The sequence below is a fragment of the Stigmatopora nigra genome, chromosome 5 (genome assembly GCF_051989575.1).
Source record: "Stigmatopora nigra isolate UIUO_SnigA chromosome 5, RoL_Snig_1.1, whole genome shotgun sequence".
NCBI classification, from domain to species: Eukaryota; Metazoa; Chordata; class Actinopteri; order Syngnathiformes; family Syngnathidae; genus Stigmatopora; species Stigmatopora nigra.
The window spans coordinates 1717154-1734975 of NC_135512.1; the positions used below are offsets into that span (position 1 = coordinate 1717154).

Below are 17822 nucleotides of genomic sequence, written 5' to 3' on the forward strand. Positions count from 1 at the left end.
AAAAAATATACTTTAATAAATGCCAAACCTCCCTTTTTAAATTAATTGGATGTCTATTGTTGTGAGTGATTGTTTTTGAGTTACATATTTTGGTTTTGTTTTTTATATTTGGTTTTGTTATTATTATATTTTCGGCTTTTTTAGCAGTTTTTTTCAAATTAAATTTTCATATCAATGCTATTTTTTTGGGAATTTATGTACAAAATTTTAGTTGATTTTGCTCACTTTAGAGGCTTTGACCAATCACAATCATCACGTCAATAATCCAGTAAAAAAAAGTCATTTATCTTAACTTTATGTGCCATTTTCTGCCCATTAGACAAAAAAAAGTAGTTTCTTCTGTTTTCCAGATACATTTTTGTTAAATTTGTTACATAAATTCCGTCAAATATGCTAATCTAACGCATATTTCAAAAATCCGCCTATGTTTGTTAACAACAAAAATGTCATTCATCATCATTATTTAATATTATTGTTCCAATAAGTTTGATTTTCAACGTACAATTATTGTTATTTAATTAAAGATGAAGTACCATTGGACAATGCTCATAATGTATTAAAATATTTACTTTTTTTTAACCCTATCGTGGCCTAGTCTAGCAAAGACTATCATGTTGAAAAAATTAAAATAAACCTAAGACGTCATCTAAATTAAGCCAAAGTCTTTCCTGCCATGAACTTTAATTCAACCAGACTCATACATCTGTTTTATTTGAGTTTGTGCTCTATGCAATCGCAAAAAAAGGTACTTTTAAACGTACCTGCGTGTCCAAATCCGAAAATTCTAATTGAAAGGTGCTGCTAAATTATCATTTTTAAAATGTTTTAATTTATTCTTTGTGTGCCGATGGTGACCTTTTCCAATTGTTTGCACCAAATGTCATCCTGAAGTGTGTGTCTACTTCAGTATTGAAGTGAATGAAGACATTTTAGTGAGGCTAATCAAGGAAAAATGTAAAAAAAAAACAATGTCTTTTCACCTTTATGCGAGTGATTTGTGTGTAGTAACGTAAGAGCTTCATTTATGTTCAAAATGTCACTTAACTCTACAATAAACTCTTTTCTTCTCAATCCAGACAATGGCTGCTCTCCATTTACTGCCTTTTATTTTCATATCCTTCCCAACCAGGAATGATTAAATAAAATAAAATAAGCTACAAATAATATTAACGAAACAAAATATACGTAGGCAGAAGTTGCTATTACGCATTTGTCCACAGGAGGACAGTGTCGCCAAATTAGATACGGAATCCACACAGGAAGTGTCGCAGAAAAATACTACGGGCAAAATGAGAATGGAGTGTTGTTTATTTTATTTTAATTTAATTTAATTAACTGTGACAATTTTTATATCATTTAATCCTGTCCTTTCTGGCTCGTGTTAATGTAAACTAATACGTTAATTTAAGAAATCATGAAAGTCACTTTAGACGCATACATCAATGTTAGCAGTTTTTCCGTAATTTGATCTTGCAGGCACATTTGTCGTAGTTATAGGGTTAATAAAATCTCAAAATAAGTCTGAAAAATAATTTTACAAACATAATTATATAAATTATTTACCATTTTTATCATTTATTTGTGACTGTGCACATATCATTGCTTTTTAGTGACGAAAAATGTACCTTGCAAGATTAAATTCAGGGCAAAAACCTTAGTATGAAATCAAAACAATGCCGAATAGGAAAAACATTACAATATCATAGTGGCTAGCAAGTGCAGCCTAGTGCTAAAACAATTTCAGGCCTTATTATGATATAACTACGCTTCAACTGCATAAAATGAAGTTCTTTTAAATGACAAGAACAAGCGGTCCCTTAACCCAACATGGCAACCGTGAGAAATCTCCTCACATGGTCGTCATTTATCCACCGAGCCCGCACATTTACCAACCGGGCATCAGCTTCACTTACCCGGCCGTGGATCAGCTTCCTCCCCCGGCGTGGAGGTGACCTCGTCCCGCATTGCAGCAGAGCTTTTAGCCTCTCTAGCTTCATCTTGAACCACTCAGACGACATCACCGTAAACACAGGTGGTTAAAGTACTCGCCCTGGTTTGAATAGTGAACATATTTGATGGAATTTATGTAACTTTTCAGGTTTTACGCAGGACGAAAATGATGGAGAAGAAGACTGGATGGAGGATGAAGAAGTGGAAGAGCTTTTCCAGGAGATGCAGCCCTCCACGGCTAATTTGGGGGACCAACAACGGGTCTTTGTGGTCCATCCTGATGTCAAATGGGGGAGTAGGAAGCAATATTTGACCACAGGTAGATGTAAATGTCACTCAAATGTCGTCAAAGTGGACCTAAACTTTATTTTCGTTGATAGCCGAGTTGATGATGGCGGAGGCAGTGGCGCTCGTCAACACCTTGGATAAGTGGACTGTGGCGGACCGGCTGGTTGTGTCCACCAAGACACCAGAGAAGAAGAAGATCTTTGGGAAAGGAAACTTCCAGATGATCACTGGTTTGAATGGGCGGAGTGGAGGTTGAAAAAGAGGAGGAGATTGGCGTTGAGTCGCGTTCTTTATCCTCACGTAGAGAGAATCAGACAAGCGCCGGGCGTGACGGCCGTCTTTGTCAACGTGGAGCGTCTTTCGCCGTCGTCAGAGGTGATTTTTGGGTTGTTTTACGTATTTTATACATATTTTGACTATTTAAATCGTCCATGGTTCTGATTTAAAGCATTTTATTTATGTTGTTTTTCAGAGGGAGCTTGAAGAGGCCTGGGGGGTGAAGGTGTTGGACCGCTACACGCTGGTGTTGCACATTTTCCGCTCCAACGCCAAAACTAAAGAAGCTAAACTGCAAATCTCGTTGGCAGAAATCCCTTTGCTCAGGTAAGGGTTATGAAACTGACACAAAATGGCCACAAAATAGCCAACAAAGTCTCCACTTTTCTCGCCAGGTCGCGTCTAAAGAACGAAATACTCAACTTGGACCAGCAGGGCGGCGGTAGCCGGTACATCGGCGGCTCAGGTGACCTTCGTCGGATTGGGTCATGTGACCCTTCCCGCAGATATCACCATCATTATTAATTATTCACAGCTGCCAAATACAACCAATCTTCCACTAGTATTTACAAAACTACTAATTACAAATTTTATATCAAAACTCAATTTTTCCCAAGCAATTTAGATGAAAAAACATTTTAGATATAACATTTCAATGTTTTTTTAAATAAATGGATTAAAAGAACTGGATTAAAATCATTCATAAATATTTGTTTTATAGATCTAAAAGAATGTTTATTTTAATGTTTAAAAAAGTAATTTACAAAATAATGTATTAACTAAAAGCACATAAAAATGATTAAAAAATGACAATTATTGATTTAAAAGGGGGAAAAATCAGGAAATTTAATATTCATCTACTCTTCATTTGAATTTGATCCTAAAACATGGCATGTAGAATCCTATCATTGCCCTCTAGTGGCAAATAATGTACATTGCTAAAAAAATCTACTTAAAAAGATAAAGTTGGAAAATACTTAACGTTCCATATAGTGATGTGAGATATTTTTGCTTGGCCACAGGTGAGACGCAGCTGGAGGTCCGGCAGCGACTGCTAAAGGAACGCGAGCTTAAAATCCGTTCAGCGTTGGACAAGCTGGGCAGAAAACGCCAAATGCTCCGCTCTCGCCGCAAGCACAAAGACTTCCCGCTGGTCTCCGTGCTGGGATACACCAACTGTGGTCAGGAGGAGCTTCGCCGAGGGTGCTGGAGCCTATCCCAGTCCACTATACATTTTCCCTTTTGCAGGCAAAACCACGCTGATCAAAGCACTGACGGGCGACGCGGGGCTCCGCCCCCAAGACAGGCTCTTCGCCACGCTGGACGTGACGGTGCACGGCGGCGTCCTGCCTGGACGCTTGGCCGTCCTCTACGTGGACACGGTGGGGTTCCTGTCGCAATTGCCGCATCAGTTGGTGGAGTCGTTCGCCGCCACGTTGGAGGACATCAAGCATTCGGTAAGGAGGTCGTTGGGTAATTGTGGGTGACCTTTGACCTAAGGCCCGCCCACCAGGACGTCTTGATCCATGTACGCGATGTGAGTCACCCGGAGAACGTCAATCAGAAGGCTAACGTGATGAAGGTCTTGAGGAATCTACGAGTTCCAGAAGCGCTGCTCGGCTCCATGATTGAAGTCCACAATAAGATTGACCTTGTTGAAAAGTAAGTGGGTCAAAATTTTAGACGCCATTTTTGGTTGTCATTGAATCCATAAGGAAGTTTTTTTAAATATAGGAATTGGATATTTTTTCATTTTTTTCTGAGTGGTTAGCATGTCGGGCTCGCAGCTCGGGGTTTTGGGTTCAAATCCAGGTTGCTCCACCTGTGTGGAGTTGGAATGTTCAAAGTGGGTTTTCTTGGGGTACTCTGCTTTGCTGTCACATTACAAAAACATGCATGCTAGGCTAATTGGACAATCTAAAGCATGGGTGTCAAAGAGGCAGCCCGGGGGCCAAATTTGGGCCGACACATGATTTTGTGCGGCCCGGGAAAGTCAATCATGAGTGCCGACTTTCTGTTTTAGGATCAAATTAATATGAAAAGTATAGATGTATATTAAATTTCCTGATTTTCACCCTTTTAAATCCATAATTGTCAATTTTTAATCCATTTTTTTCTGTGTTTTTAGTTCGAAAATCATTTTATAAAATCTAAAAATATATTTAAAAAAAGCTAAAATTTACATTGTCTTAGATCTATGAAAAAAACTGAAAATTCAAGGCTTTTAATCCATTTATATTAAAAAAAAAAATCTAAAAATAATATCTAAAATGGTCCGGCCCACGAGTTGACGTTAATGCTACTTTTCCACAGCTACGTTCTGACGGAAGCCGACGCGGTGGCCGACGTGGTGGCCGTCTCGGCGCTGCACGGCCGTGGCCTGGACGCTCTGGAGGCGGAGGTGGAACGCCGCGCCATGGCGGCCACGGGCAAACATGCGCTCACCTTGAAGGTGGATCTCGCCACGCCGCAGCTCAGGTGAGTCCGGCGCTCCTTGCCCGTCTACGGCGCCCTCGCTAACCGCCAAATCCTCCGCCCGGTGGCAGCTGGCTGTACAAAGAAGCCGCCGTGCGGGACGTGGAGGTAGACGCCGACGAGGGCTCGGCCGTGGTGGAGGTCGTCATCGGCGCCGCCGCTTACGGACGCTACAAGAAAATGTTTGGCGAGCCCCCTGGTGGACGCCGCTGAATAAAGCCGATAATAAAAACATAGTATCACATCTTTGTGTTTACAGCTTCAATTGGTCTCCATGGCAACCGCACAACAAAATCCAGACACTGAATGATTTCACTTAACGGGATTTTTTTTTATACACATAAAATCAAAGTTAATTTTTCCTGATCAAGATTAAACAGCCCATTTCTAATATACAAATATTTCTTCAAATATACATGAGTAAAAAGGTATGTTTAAAAATAACACCTAGTTATGTTATGGAATGACCCAAGTATTCAGCCGGGGATAGACTTATGATCACGTGACAACCGAATAGATTTTGAAGCGCCCATTTCAAATTGGTTTGGTCGTCTAGTGCCGCCAGTGACATACAATTAAAAAAAAAAAAAGAAAAGATACAAAATGTGTCCTACCTCCGGCCGTGATTCGCCCTCCTTTTCTGAAGTTAGTAGCGCTAGCTAGGTGCCAGCTTGGGGATAGCTAGGAGCTAGCTTGGCTCAAGCTCGATGCTAGCTAGCTGGACACTAGCTCGACACTAGCTGGACACTGGCTAGACGCTAGCTGGACACTGGCTAGACGCTAGCTAGACACTAGATAGACGCTAGCTAGACACTAGCTAGATGCTGGCTTGACAAAAGCTAGACGCTAGCTGGACAAAAGCTAGACGCTAGCTGGACTAGCAAGATGCTAGCTGGACACTAGCTAGACACTGGCTAGACACTAGCTAGATACTAGCTAGACGCTAGCTAGACACTAGCTAGACACTAGCTAGATGCTAGCTAGACGTTAGCTAGACGCTAGCTAGATGCTAGCTAGACACGAGCTTGGCACTAGCTAAGCACTTGCTAGGTTAGTGCCAACTGGTGCTAATTTTGCCCTAGCTTGGGGATAGCTAGGCACTAGCTTGGTGCTAGCTTGGGATAGCCAGCGGCTAGCTACATTCTAGCCAGGGGATAGCTAGGCGCTAGCTGGGGGATAGCTAGGCGCTAGCTGGGGGATAGCTAGAGTCTGGCTAGATTCTAGCCAGACGCTAGCCAGACACTAACTGTGCGCTAGATTGGCGCTAGCTAGGTGGCATCCACTTGTGTTTGTCAGCTAGCAACTTTCGGTTGAGGGCGACTATAAGCGGGCAGAGGGGGAGAGTGCCCACAAAGTCCCCGGCGATGATGTTGATGGCGTCGGGCTGGGGACCGGGGCACTGCTCCTTGGTCCACTCCCTGAGGGTGGGCCACTGGGCGCAGGTTAGCGTTCGCAAGGACTGCTTGGGGTTGCTCATGATGTACGACCGGTACGCCGTCAGGTTGAGGCCCGCCACAAAGAAGCCCTCTGCGGAGGAATGGACGGGTCACGGGGTCACATTTTGTCGCACGGGTTTGAATCTGGCAACGCAGCAGACTCACGTGGCCGTCCCAACTGCTTGTTCCACTCCAGGAAGCTAATGGCGTCGTGGGCGCTACGCTCGTTGGCCCACCAATAGGGGACGCCGGGGAGCAACTCGTCGTGTCCCGAGGCCGCGACGTCGTCGTACGACAACAGGACCTGGCGACCCGACGCCCAAAGGCGGCGTAGCGACCAGTCGGCTTCCTGCAAAAACATGCCAAAAAAATCAAAATATTTTCCTTTTTTTTTGGTTTTGGCTATTTTGAAGATTTTCAAACCCGATTCTTCCTGCTGGGATTAAAATTAATTAAAAAATAAATAAAAGTGTCAATCCTTACCTGCCGCAAGCAGAGTTTGGACCCGAAAATCTTGTTGATGGCGCCAATGAAGAGGCGGTGAAGGGTATCGTTGAGACCCTCAAAATGGCGGCAGGCCAAGATGACCACTTCCTTGGGGTGCGAGTCCAGCCACGAGGCCACCGACCACAGGGTGTCCTGATGGGTAAACGCTAGCCGTGACCTTTTGATCCCAAGCGACTTGTCAGTGGCCGACGGACTCACCAGCACGGTGGCGTGCGTGTATAAAATGTGTGTGAAGTGCAGGTCCGACGACGGGTCGCGGGGTTTGTGCGCCACCCGGAGGTCAAAGTAGCGGATGCCCATGGAAAGCTGGTCTTCAATACAGCGATCCTGTCAAGGGTCACCAAAAATGTTGTTTTTTTTAATAAATAAATTAATAGAACTGGATTAAAATCCCTGAATATTTAGTTCTTTATAGATATAAAAATATGTTTATTTTAGCTTTTTTTAAAATATATTTTAAGATTTTACAAAATGATTTTTGACCTAAAAACACAGAAAATTGATTAAAAATGACAATTATTGATTTAAAAAGGGGGAAAATCAGGAAATTTAATATACATCTAAACTTTTCATTTTAATTTGATGCTAAAACAGAAAGTCGTCATTTACTTTCTCGGGCCGCACAAGTGATGCGGTGGGCCAGATTTGGCCCCCGGGCCGCCACTTTGACACCCATGCTTTAGACTTCATATTTACAATTGAAAACCTATTAAACATTTAGGATTGCAATTTACAATTTAAATGTAGGATTTCTATTTACCATTTCAAATTCATATTAACAATTAACATGCAGGATTCCAATTTACAATTTTACAGTTTTTTGGGCGGTTTAATCTTTACAATTAACATCTAAAAAATTTGAAATATGCAAGTTGCTAATTATTATTATAAACGGGCACCCTCCGAAATTACTACATTTGAATGACTGCATGACAGTAAAATATGAGAAAATGCCATTCCTCTTATTGTGAAATGCTAATTTAGGCGCAATGACTGATTGGTTGGTTGGTTGGTTGGTTGATTGGTTGGTTACCTGCGTGGTGGCCCACTTAAAGACGGTAGGCCTGGTAAGACAAGAGCAAAGGCCATCCAGAATCCGGAAAAAATCGGACTCGGACCTCACCAAAGGGGAGGAGATGTCCAAGCAGTAGCTCATCGTGTCGTGACTTCCTAAAGAAGGAGAAAAAAATGCAAACACGCGTAAAACAGCCATAACTGGTTTGCTGTCACGCAAGAGGAATCCTTACTCATTCATAAGGAACGCTAAAATAACCTGTTTAAAAAAAATGCTAAACATAAATTAGCCTTTGGCTATAATCTTACATATTTTGTATAGGTGCATTATAATTTATATTGTGATTTTATTAAATAACGAGACGTTGGATTAGGAGCGTGAATGCAGAAAAATATAATTTGTATACATTGCGTAATTTAAAAAAATATATATTTGAAAGAAAGGTTATGCTGAAAAATATAATTTGATTACATTGTATTATTTAAATATATATGCATTTTAAAGTAGGGTTATGCTAACATGGATAATCAATAAGACACAATATGACAACAACAACAAAATATAGTCATAATGAATGAAGTAGCCATTGTTCGGGAGAGGTAGACTAGCAATTAAAGGGACAGTACCAGGTATTGCCAAGTGGGTAAGCGGGACGTCCTGCAACTCCTCGGGTAAATTGGACATCCAGTCCGAGCACCATTCTTCCATCTCGGTGGTCTTCTGCAAGTCGCTGAACATTGGACGCGTCGACGTGGAGTCTTTCTTCCCCCTTCCACGCGCAATTAATCGATGGCTTTCGATTTTTTCATCCTGGCCCTTTAAGAAATAAGAGGCCGAAGAGTAAACAGGAAGTAGCCCTGTTTTGGCATTCGCTGACCGTCAGTATTGGTGACTTGGCTTGTTTTTGGACGGTAGTAAGGCAGAGGCAAGCCAAGCAAGCCAAGCAAGCCCCCCCAACAACCCTATGAAAAAAGTTACCTTTCTCGTTCAGACCTTGTCTGACAACTTGACAGTCGTGTACGTGACGGATGGTAGATTTACTTCCTGGTCCGCACACGCATGCGCACTCGACGCAACAAAGATGCACAGCTGACAAGATGGTTCACTCGCATTGCACCCGTGAACCTGATAGCAATCGGAGTACGTTATCGGATTGTTGTATTTGTACAAATAAAGAAAATAAGGATAAAAAATACTCAATAATTGATTTAAAGATTTATTATCAAATGGAGGAAAGATGAAAAGTGAAGGCAACGTGTCAACGGAACGAAAACATGGCCAACTCCAACATTTTTAGTGTTCTCCATTAACAGCGAATGACATGGCGCTACTTATATGTTAAAGAAATAACAAAAATAAAAATGTGTTCTTCCATAAGGAGTGGCATTAGCAACCTTGCTTAATTGCAGAATTTTCTTCTTATACTCTCAATTTTCTGTATGATGTAAAAAAATAAAAAAATAGAAGCGACAGACATCATGACGATGTTATGATTATGATGTGTCATTTCCATTGACGGGGATAGACGTTCAAATTTGGTATCAGAAGAATTTTTCTAAATCAGTTGACCAATCACTTGACCGGAAGGTGACCAATCTTTTGATTGGAAGGCGACCAATCAGTTGACCGTAGGTTAACCAATCATCTGACCGAAAGGTGACCAATCATCTGACGGGAAGGTGACCAAACTTTTGATTGGAAGGCGACCAATCAGTTGACCAATCATCTGATGGGAAGGTGACCAATCATTTAAGTTGAGTGACCAATTGTTTGATCAGAGGGTGACCAATCATCTGAGTGGAGCGTGACCAGTCATTTGATCGGGAGGCGAGCAACCATTTGAGGGGAAAGTGACCAATCATTTGAGCGGAGGGTGACCAATCATCTGATTGGGAGGTGACCAATCATTTGAGCCAAATGTGACCAATCATTTGAATAGAAAATGACCAATTGCTAGATCGGGTGTGACCAATCAGTTGAATTATTTGATCGGAAGACCAATCATTTGAACGGAAGGTGGCCATTCATTTCTTCGGAAGGTGACCAATCATCTGATCGTAGCGACACCCACCTGGTGGAAATACATTCGACGTCTATCGCAGTCAACGTTACCAACACAAAAGCAGCAAAAGTCGTTTTTTTGTGGTCATTTTCAATTTTTTTTTGTGAGGTTGAAAAGTTGCAGGTTCCAAAATCAAATTGGCGCGGTGGGGTCAGCGGACGCCCGGTGACCCTGCCGCATGTTTTGGCGTTACACTTACCCACGGCATGTCTGCTGTGAGAAAGTGGGAGGAGCCACGGCATAAAAAAAAATCTTCCGCCGTCCGTCACCTTCTCACGCAGTGCGCCGCCGGTCTGCCACGTCCCCGTCCTCCCTTTGGGGGGCGCCGGTGCCTCCCTTTGGCCTCGCTTTCCGAATCGCTGAGCTCCAGGTCGGGACAGTAACCGTCGCTGTCCTGGTACAAGCGTGCGGCGTTGGCGGCGGCCGGCTCGGCCCAGAGTTTGTCGTTGCGCTTTAGCTTGTCCGAGGCCCGCATGTCCTCGGTGGTCCGTACCAAGTTCATGGTGGCCTCCTTGAAGGAGCGGCCAAAGTGCTCCATGGCCGACTTTCCGAAAGCGCCCTTTTCCAGCGCTCGCTCGGGGGCGTCGGCCTCCGCCGGCGTCTGGCACGAGCTGTCCTTTTGCGCCACGCCGTTGTCCGAGAGGCCGTTTTTGGAGGGGCGCGCTCGTTCCGTCTTGCCTTCGGACGAGTGGGCCGCCACGGACGCCGACGGTGGCGGTCGGATGACGGCCGGCTTCCCCGTCTTGGGCTTCCCGGCCCCCGCCGGGCGTCCGTTGGCGCGTTCCTCTCGCCGGACGCGCCCGTGCATCTGCGGTTTGCCCCGACCGGGGCCTTGGCCGCGGCGCTGGGACACGTTTCCGCTGTTGTCCGGGCACAAAGGCCCGTTGGCCGATTTGGAGGCGGCGTGGCAGTTTGCCGGGGTGGGGGCTTTGGGCATTTTCAGTTTGAGGGTAATCCTGGGCGGGGGCCGGAAAAGGACGCTCTCCACTGGGGACGAAACGGCCACGCCTTGGGAGAGGAAGAAAAAAATGTGTTATTGGGGGAAAAAAAACTGGGGGGGGGGCTTGAGAGGGGAAAAATATAATAATATATATACTATAAACATGTGTGTACGTGTATATGTATATAGAAAATGGAAAAAGGGGAATTTCTACAATGAAAAAGAAGTTTTTCAAAATAAAATAAAGTTATTTAACAAATACAGAATTGGATTTGAAAAAAATAAATAAATTCCAACCGTGTTTTTCTGAAGCTTTACCGCCCTCTGCGGGCGTATTCACGTTACTACAACTACTAAAAACGCTCGTACAGAGCAACAGTGGTAAAAAACTGGGTTTTGGTCATTGAAAAATGATGACCAATGATCAAAATATGACCATTTTTAAACTATTAATCATTTTCTATTTTTTACATCATTTTGATATCACAATAAGTACATTTATGAATGAATACAACAGAAATGCGAGTTCCTACAGCCCTCCCAATCAAAATGTATTGGATGAGTGGTTAAGGGGCGTGTCAAAGAACCACCACAGCAACTTACCTGCAGAGATCTCTTGTCCGACGAGGGTGACGTGGACGTTGAACATCTGTTCCTGGGCTTTACTCTGCAGCAGCTTCAGCTTCTCGCGGCGACTCACCATGTAACACAAGTTGCGGACCTAGGACAACACAAAACCTTGCTTAAAATGGCCGAATTTTGACATATTGACAAACACACTGACCCTTTCAAGGTCCTGCCGCAGATGCATGAACATGCGCATGCGCGTGTGGATGCTGTCCTGATGCGGCTCGGGCACCAGGTTTTCTTCGTCCTCTTTTGGCGCCAGCAGGGCCTTGTTAAAGTTGCTCTTCCTCTTCAGCTTCCAGTACTGGTAGACAAAGTCCAGCACGCGTGGGGAGAGTCCGGCACCCCGCGACACCTCCTCGGGCCGCACCAAGGCGTAGAACTCCTCCTCCAGCTCCTGCAGCCGCTGAGCCCGCGGTCCCACCTTGGTAGAGTCCGGCGGCGGCTTGGCGCGTGCCGGACTGAGGCTGAGTCCGGCCTCGCCCGGCGCTTTGGGCTTGCTGTGCTTGAGGCAGTACGACTTGAATTTCACTTCGTCGCCCTCGTCCAGGATGGTCTTCATTTCCAGGCTGTGCTCAAAAGCGCAAGTCACGTGGAAGGGCGTCGTGCAGTTCTTCACCGAGCACTGCGGAACACAAAATATTTTGGTTTGGACAGAACTTAAAAAAAAAAAAAAAAAAAAATGGTGTCAAATATATGGTTGGCGGGCCGGAATTGGTCCATTAGTGGAAATGATCCGGTCCGTTTTTTTTTTTTTTGCCTGACCGATACTTTCTGATGCATTAATAAATACTGTAAGTATAGAATATTACATCATTCATTTTTTAAAGGATTTCTCCTCACAACGTTCGCAGGGGTGCTGGAGCTGACTTTATAAATAAACTGGTCCGACCCACACAAGATTTTTTTTACGCCCCGCCAAGAAAAGTGAGTTTGATACGCCCCCTCCCGGTATAGATGATAAGTCAAAATGGCGGTACCTGGATGCACGCTCCCGTTTTGATTTTGCAGACGCTGCAGATGAGCGACCAGCGGCTGGGCGGGATGTGGGACACTTTGGTGATGGGTTCCATTCTTTCGGGGCAAGCGATGCTGACCTGGAATCAGAAAGGTGAGAAAAAAGGGGGAAATTAGGCAATCCGGTGTACTAGCCATGTTTCGACTTTATCCTGATACCACACTATACCATTTTGATATATTATTTTCAAAAGAAATTACATTAAAGTACATTTATAGCCATCTTATAAACTCTCTGTTAGCACTAAAGTAAAAAAAACAACAACGTGCTAACTCCACGCGACATGCTAAATCCACACAACGTGCTAACTCCACACAATGTGCTAAATCCACACAACATGCTAACTCCACACACCACGCTAACTCAACACAACATGCTAACTCCAAACAACACACTAACTCCACAGAACACGCTAACTCCACACAAATGACTTTATGTTGCCATACCTCAGGGATCCACAAGGCGCAGCTAACATGCGCCCACTTGGTGCCGGCGCGGGTGGCCTTCATGGCTCCGCCCTTTTTGGGGCACAAGAGGCACTGCGGGTCGATGGCGAGCACGCACGTCCGGCACATCCAGTTCCCGACCGGGACTTTAACGATGCCGTAACATGCCTGAGTAATGGAAGAGAAACGCCCACGTTTTCAGTAAAATTCAAGGAAAATCATGGCTTTTTTGGGGGTTAGGGTGTAGGCATGTCACCCACCTGGTGAACGCAGATGTTGCACTTGTCGCAGAAGACCATGTCATTGCCTTCCTCGCTGTCGGGCGATCGGCAGACGTCGCACACCACGTCTTCGTCGTACTCGATGCCCAGCCCTTCCACCGTCTCGATGGCGTGGCGCATGTTGAGGTGGCATTGGCCCTCCAGAGCCTCCATGGCGCGTTCCATGGTCAGCTCGTCCACCGGCTCCTCACCTGGCCAGGTCAACAACAACACAAAATATTAGCCAAGACATCCAAGGGTTAGACCAGCAACATAATCATACATACTACATATTCTGGCATATAAGACGCACTCTTAAAATGGTTAAATTTGACAATTTCCCTCGTATAAGCCGTGTCCTTAAAATAGTTGAATTTGACGATTTCCCTCGTATTAGCCCCACCCTTAGAATTGCCTTAAAATGGTTGAAATTGACAATTACCCTCGTATAAGCCACCCCTTAATTCACCATTTTCACCCCCATATTCATAGTTTTAATAGGGAGTACAAATATGTTACTTTTAAGGAAATATCTTAAGGGTATTTTGTTTGCTAAATTGCTATTCTGACCACCTTTAGCCCTCATTAACTTAAAATATAATAATCACCTCCATACTTTCCTCGTGTTTTTGTTCATTTTAGAGTTATTATTTTAAACAAAAAACGATTTTTACATTATCACTGCTCCAAAAATATAACTCAAATCACTTTTCTCAATGTGAGGACCCTTCAAAATAAAACCAACACAACAACATCTCATCTGATTGGCCAAAAAACCCGACGTTTCTCACCCATACTCATCAGCTGTGCATTGAGAGCCCGCAGCCAATAGATGTCCACGTCGTCCAGGTCATAGCGACACATGGCCTCCGCTAGCTCCTTGATGTCCAAGTGACCCAGTTCTGCCGACTCTGACCCGGGACACTGGATGAACTTCTTTTGGTGGCCATACAGGACCTCCTTGGATTTTTCCAACATGATCCTACACGTGGCCAATAGGAATTTAGGCTTTTTTTGGGGTGTTTTTTGGCTGTTTTGGGCGCTAATTTGATGGACTTACCGTACAGATGCCCTTGGGATGGTGTCCGGGCTGGCCAGGACCTGAACCCCTTTCTCCCAGTCTTGTTTCCAGCTGTCGGCAAGGAGGTAGTACTCCTCGGGGGGGACGTGGTGCGAGTCGGGAAGCTTCATGGCGCTGATCAGGTCTTTTCGGAACACCTCGGCCGGTTTCTTGGGGTCGGCCACAGGGGTGCCCGCTTTGCTGCCATACTTGTTGGAGCAAAAGGAGGTCGAGGGACCTGCATTCGAGTGGAAAAAATATATAGATTATAAAGTAATACCTTGACATAAGAGCAATTTGAGATATTAGGAAAATTCCAAGCTAAATTTTGCCCCAAATTTGTATTTCTAATATTGTTATTTCCTATTTTTGGTAACATTCATGGAAAAGGAGGTCAAAGTACCTGAATTTGAGAGATTAAAAAAAAAACACAGTAATACCTTGACATACGAGTGTCCCAGCATACAAGAAATTTGAGATATGAAAAGATTCTGAGCTAATTTTTTTGCTTTGAAATACGAGCAAAATGTGTAATTGTTTTTTTTTCAGAGGGTTGGAATGTATTAATTTGTATTTAGTGATTTTTTGTGGGAAAATTTGATTTTAAATGCGAGTAATTTAAGACATGAGCTCGGTCCCAGAAGGAATTAAGCTTGTATCTCAAGGCATAGCTGTAGTCATGAGTCATTTTGGTCAGAGGTCAGGTCACGTGCCCCCTGGTGGAAACTTACTCTCATTGTCTGAAGTGTCGCTGCTGCTGGAAGGCCTGAGACGCTTCATCCTGTCACGTCCTAGACACAAAATGGACGCCGAGTGAAGACAAGAAGCAGATCTTTATTAGCATTTTGCATCAATACAATTTTTTGTATATTTTTAATTTATTACTCCCAGTACTCACCAGAAATCTCCAGTTGAAAAGCATAATAGCCGTAGCTTCCCCCGATGGATGCTCAAGTGCTAAATTTCATCCCTGAGAACAAGAAAAAGCATGTTAGCATAAATCTGGTGGCTTAGCTAGCAATTCTGCCAATTTAAAATGGTATTTTTTGCAACGTTTTGAGGAAAAAAATGGCGTTCAATTTCAGTCTCTTTGGCTATCGTCACTTTCCCCATGACGGAATATGAAAGGTGTTGTTTAAACATGCCGAACATTCCCCATGAAGGGGCGGACGTGGTCATTTAAGTTCATGCTAGGTACACAAACCCATTTTCACTGGCAAGGAAACTACAGACAGTTTTTGGGGCAGGCCAAGATATAAAAAAGGAGGTAACAAATGAGACCTACATGTCGGTTTTTGTTTGAGTAGGAAAAGCTCTCCACAGATGGCCTTAATTGTCCCATAAGCTATTTTTAAGTGGTAAAGAAGAAGGAACAGAGCACTAGAAAACAGCTGCTAGTGACATGAGACGACATTATAACTCAACAACAATATGTATATGACACAGCGTATTTTCTTGCATATTAGCCGCGACCGCTAATAAGCTAAACCCTAAAAATTGCCTTAAAATCGTTTTTTATTCTTTTGCGTATATTCATGGTTTTAATAGGGAGTACAAATGTGTTATCATAGGATAAAGACCCAGGTATGATTTTGAAGAAAAAATCTGAATTGGAATATTCATAATACATAAATAAAACAAAAAAATATAAATTTGAATTCACCTGCAGTAGTGAACATAGTCAAAAGTTATTGTTTTAACTGACAGGTTTCTTTTCACAGCTTTTCCCTTTTCTGTTTATTAAATAGGAAATGAAAGTGGGGAACAAACATTTAGAGTGGAAAAATAAATGTTTTCTGTATTTTTTCGGTTTACTGAGGGCCTATGGAAAATGGTGTGGCTCTTGAATGGTCTTCCTGTTGTAAAATGGCCGAAAAAAAGGGCAAAACTGGTTAGAACTGTTTCCAATAAATGAGGTAGCTATATTCAGGGTCTGTAATTTTTAACACAAGTAAATACAATAGTTTTATTTATACATTCGCCTTTTATTTTTAAATCGTTTGTACCGTTAGCCAAATGAAAGAAAGAATATAAATAGTTCAGCTACAACTCTTTTATCACTATGGAACGTATGCATAACACGTGAAAGGGGTCAACTAGCTAGCTAACGAGGTAAGCAGAGTAGGGGGAGGTGCTTCCGGATATGACGTCACAATAACGGGACCAAACCATCTAACTATATCTCGGAAACAATAACCAAATTACCACCACCTCTTTGTTTACGTTTCCCTACTGGTGTCGCCTTTGTTTAATTAATCACCGACCACTTTATTCCACCCAGACGAGCAAAACCCCGCAAAACAGGACTTTCAAATAGCCGCAGTTACGCAAACTCCAGTCGACGCCTCGAAAGCGGGAGACGACGAGGGCCAAATCAAACATGGGCGCCACCACCGCCGCACAGACATGTCACTTCCTTACGGTGGCGCCTTTAAAAAGGGGGGAGAGGGTTTAGGAAAAAAAACACTAAACGCCAGTTTAAACATCCCAATGGTCTCGACGACGCGAGGTGTAGAAAATAAAAACAAGGGCCTGGTTCGGGGAGTAAGACCTTCCACCGGGGCACCTCCTGGCGAACGACCCAGGAAACACATACGGGCATATTGTTCACGCTCCCACCATTTTACCTTCAAGATGAAGCACTGCTAGGTCCGTTTTAGCACCTCCCCATGTCGTTCCGAGTCAAACACACAGTTTCAAGATAGAAATAAGAAGGATTTGAGCGTGGTAAAAGGGGGAATTGAGGCTTTTTTTGGAGGGGTTCTTCTCCCGGACTTGGAGTCAGTCGGCCCACCAACACGGCACAACAGCGCTATTGTACCGCGTGGTCCGCCGGGTCCTAAACCCCGCCGTTTCGCTTCAATCTAGGGTGCGTTTGGTTTGGTTGCCGGAGTTTACCGATGGGAGGGAGCGGAGACTGAATAACAGTTTACATTTTTATTGTTTGCCAATGACATGGATAAACGTCCATGTCATTTAAACTGGGAGGTCTGACTCAAAATGGCAAAGTTGTATAAAAATTCCATTGGTAAAATGTTTTAGAAACACAATATGACTAATTAGATAGTAACCTGAAAAGGTTTTTAAGAAATAAATAGAGCTGATTTTTTTTTATTTTCAGAGGTATTTATGCTCAATTATATCCTTTGATGATATATAGAAATACAATATTTTATAATGTACAGTGTAACACGGTATTTGATGATGAGTAAAATGTACTTTTTGGTTTTGTTTTCTATCCATCAAATATGAGAGGTATAACATTGTTTTAAATTTGAACGACTATAAAATATACCCAAGTAAAAATTAAACGGGTCAAAAGTCATGCCAAAAAAATTATTATATTTTCTCTTTAGTTGTATGTTAAGTTATTACAGTTCAGTGTCCTTGAATTGATTCAAAAAATGTATATTTAGACATTAAATAAGGCAGAAGTGAAAGCTACAATTCGCGGGAAGGAAA

The 17822-nt window shown here is 43.3% G+C and overlaps 3 protein-coding genes across 4 annotated transcripts; 1 reads left to right on the top strand and 2 right to left on the bottom strand.

The window, feature by feature from the left end:
- The first annotated feature begins 1482 nt into the window (after positions 1–1482).
- On the top strand, positions 1483–5227 carry gtpbp6 (GTP binding protein 6). Its single transcript, XM_077716605.1, has 11 exons — positions 1483–2032; positions 2099–2269; positions 2331–2468; positions 2543–2613; positions 2711–2841; positions 2910–2980; positions 3537–3705; positions 3737–3971; positions 4028–4176; positions 4828–4992; positions 5061–5227. Exons 1-11 carry the CDS (start codon positions 1828–1830, stop codon positions 5200–5202), a joined length of 1647 nt encoding a protein of 548 aa, XP_077572731.1. The 5' UTR covers positions 1483–1827; the 3' UTR covers positions 5203–5227.
- Positions 5228–5299: 72 nt separating this feature from the next.
- Positions 5300–9073, bottom strand: LOC144196429 (PI-PLC X domain-containing protein 1-like). 2 transcript variants are annotated; one of them, XM_077716602.1, is made up of 7 exons: positions 8926–9073; positions 8574–8763; positions 7966–8102; positions 7131–7259; positions 6909–7064; positions 6591–6774; positions 5300–6516 (listed from the first exon to the last, which is right to left on the bottom strand). In XM_077716602.1, exons 2-7 carry the CDS (start codon positions 8683–8685, stop codon positions 6254–6256), a joined length of 981 nt encoding a protein of 326 aa, XP_077572728.1. In that variant the 5' UTR covers positions 8686–8763; positions 8926–9073; the 3' UTR covers positions 5300–6253. The 2 variants fall into 2 exon arrangements, with proteins under 2 accessions (XP_077572728.1, XP_077572729.1); XM_077716603.1 differs by lacking the exon at positions 8926–9073 and having other exon boundaries at positions 8574–8919.
- Positions 9074–9150: 77 nt separating this feature from the next.
- Positions 9151–17244, bottom strand: jade3 (jade family PHD finger 3). The gene is made up of 11 exons (XM_077716601.1): positions 16988–17244; positions 15259–15330; positions 15092–15151; positions 14361–14598; positions 14092–14282; positions 13301–13512; positions 13041–13208; positions 12557–12673; positions 11734–12201; positions 11553–11670; positions 9151–11017 (listed from the first exon to the last, which is right to left on the bottom strand). Exons 3-11 carry the CDS (start codon positions 15138–15140, stop codon positions 10275–10277), a joined length of 2304 nt encoding a protein of 767 aa, XP_077572727.1. The 5' UTR covers positions 15141–15151; positions 15259–15330; positions 16988–17244; the 3' UTR covers positions 9151–10274.
- Positions 17245–17822: the final 578 nt, after the last annotated feature.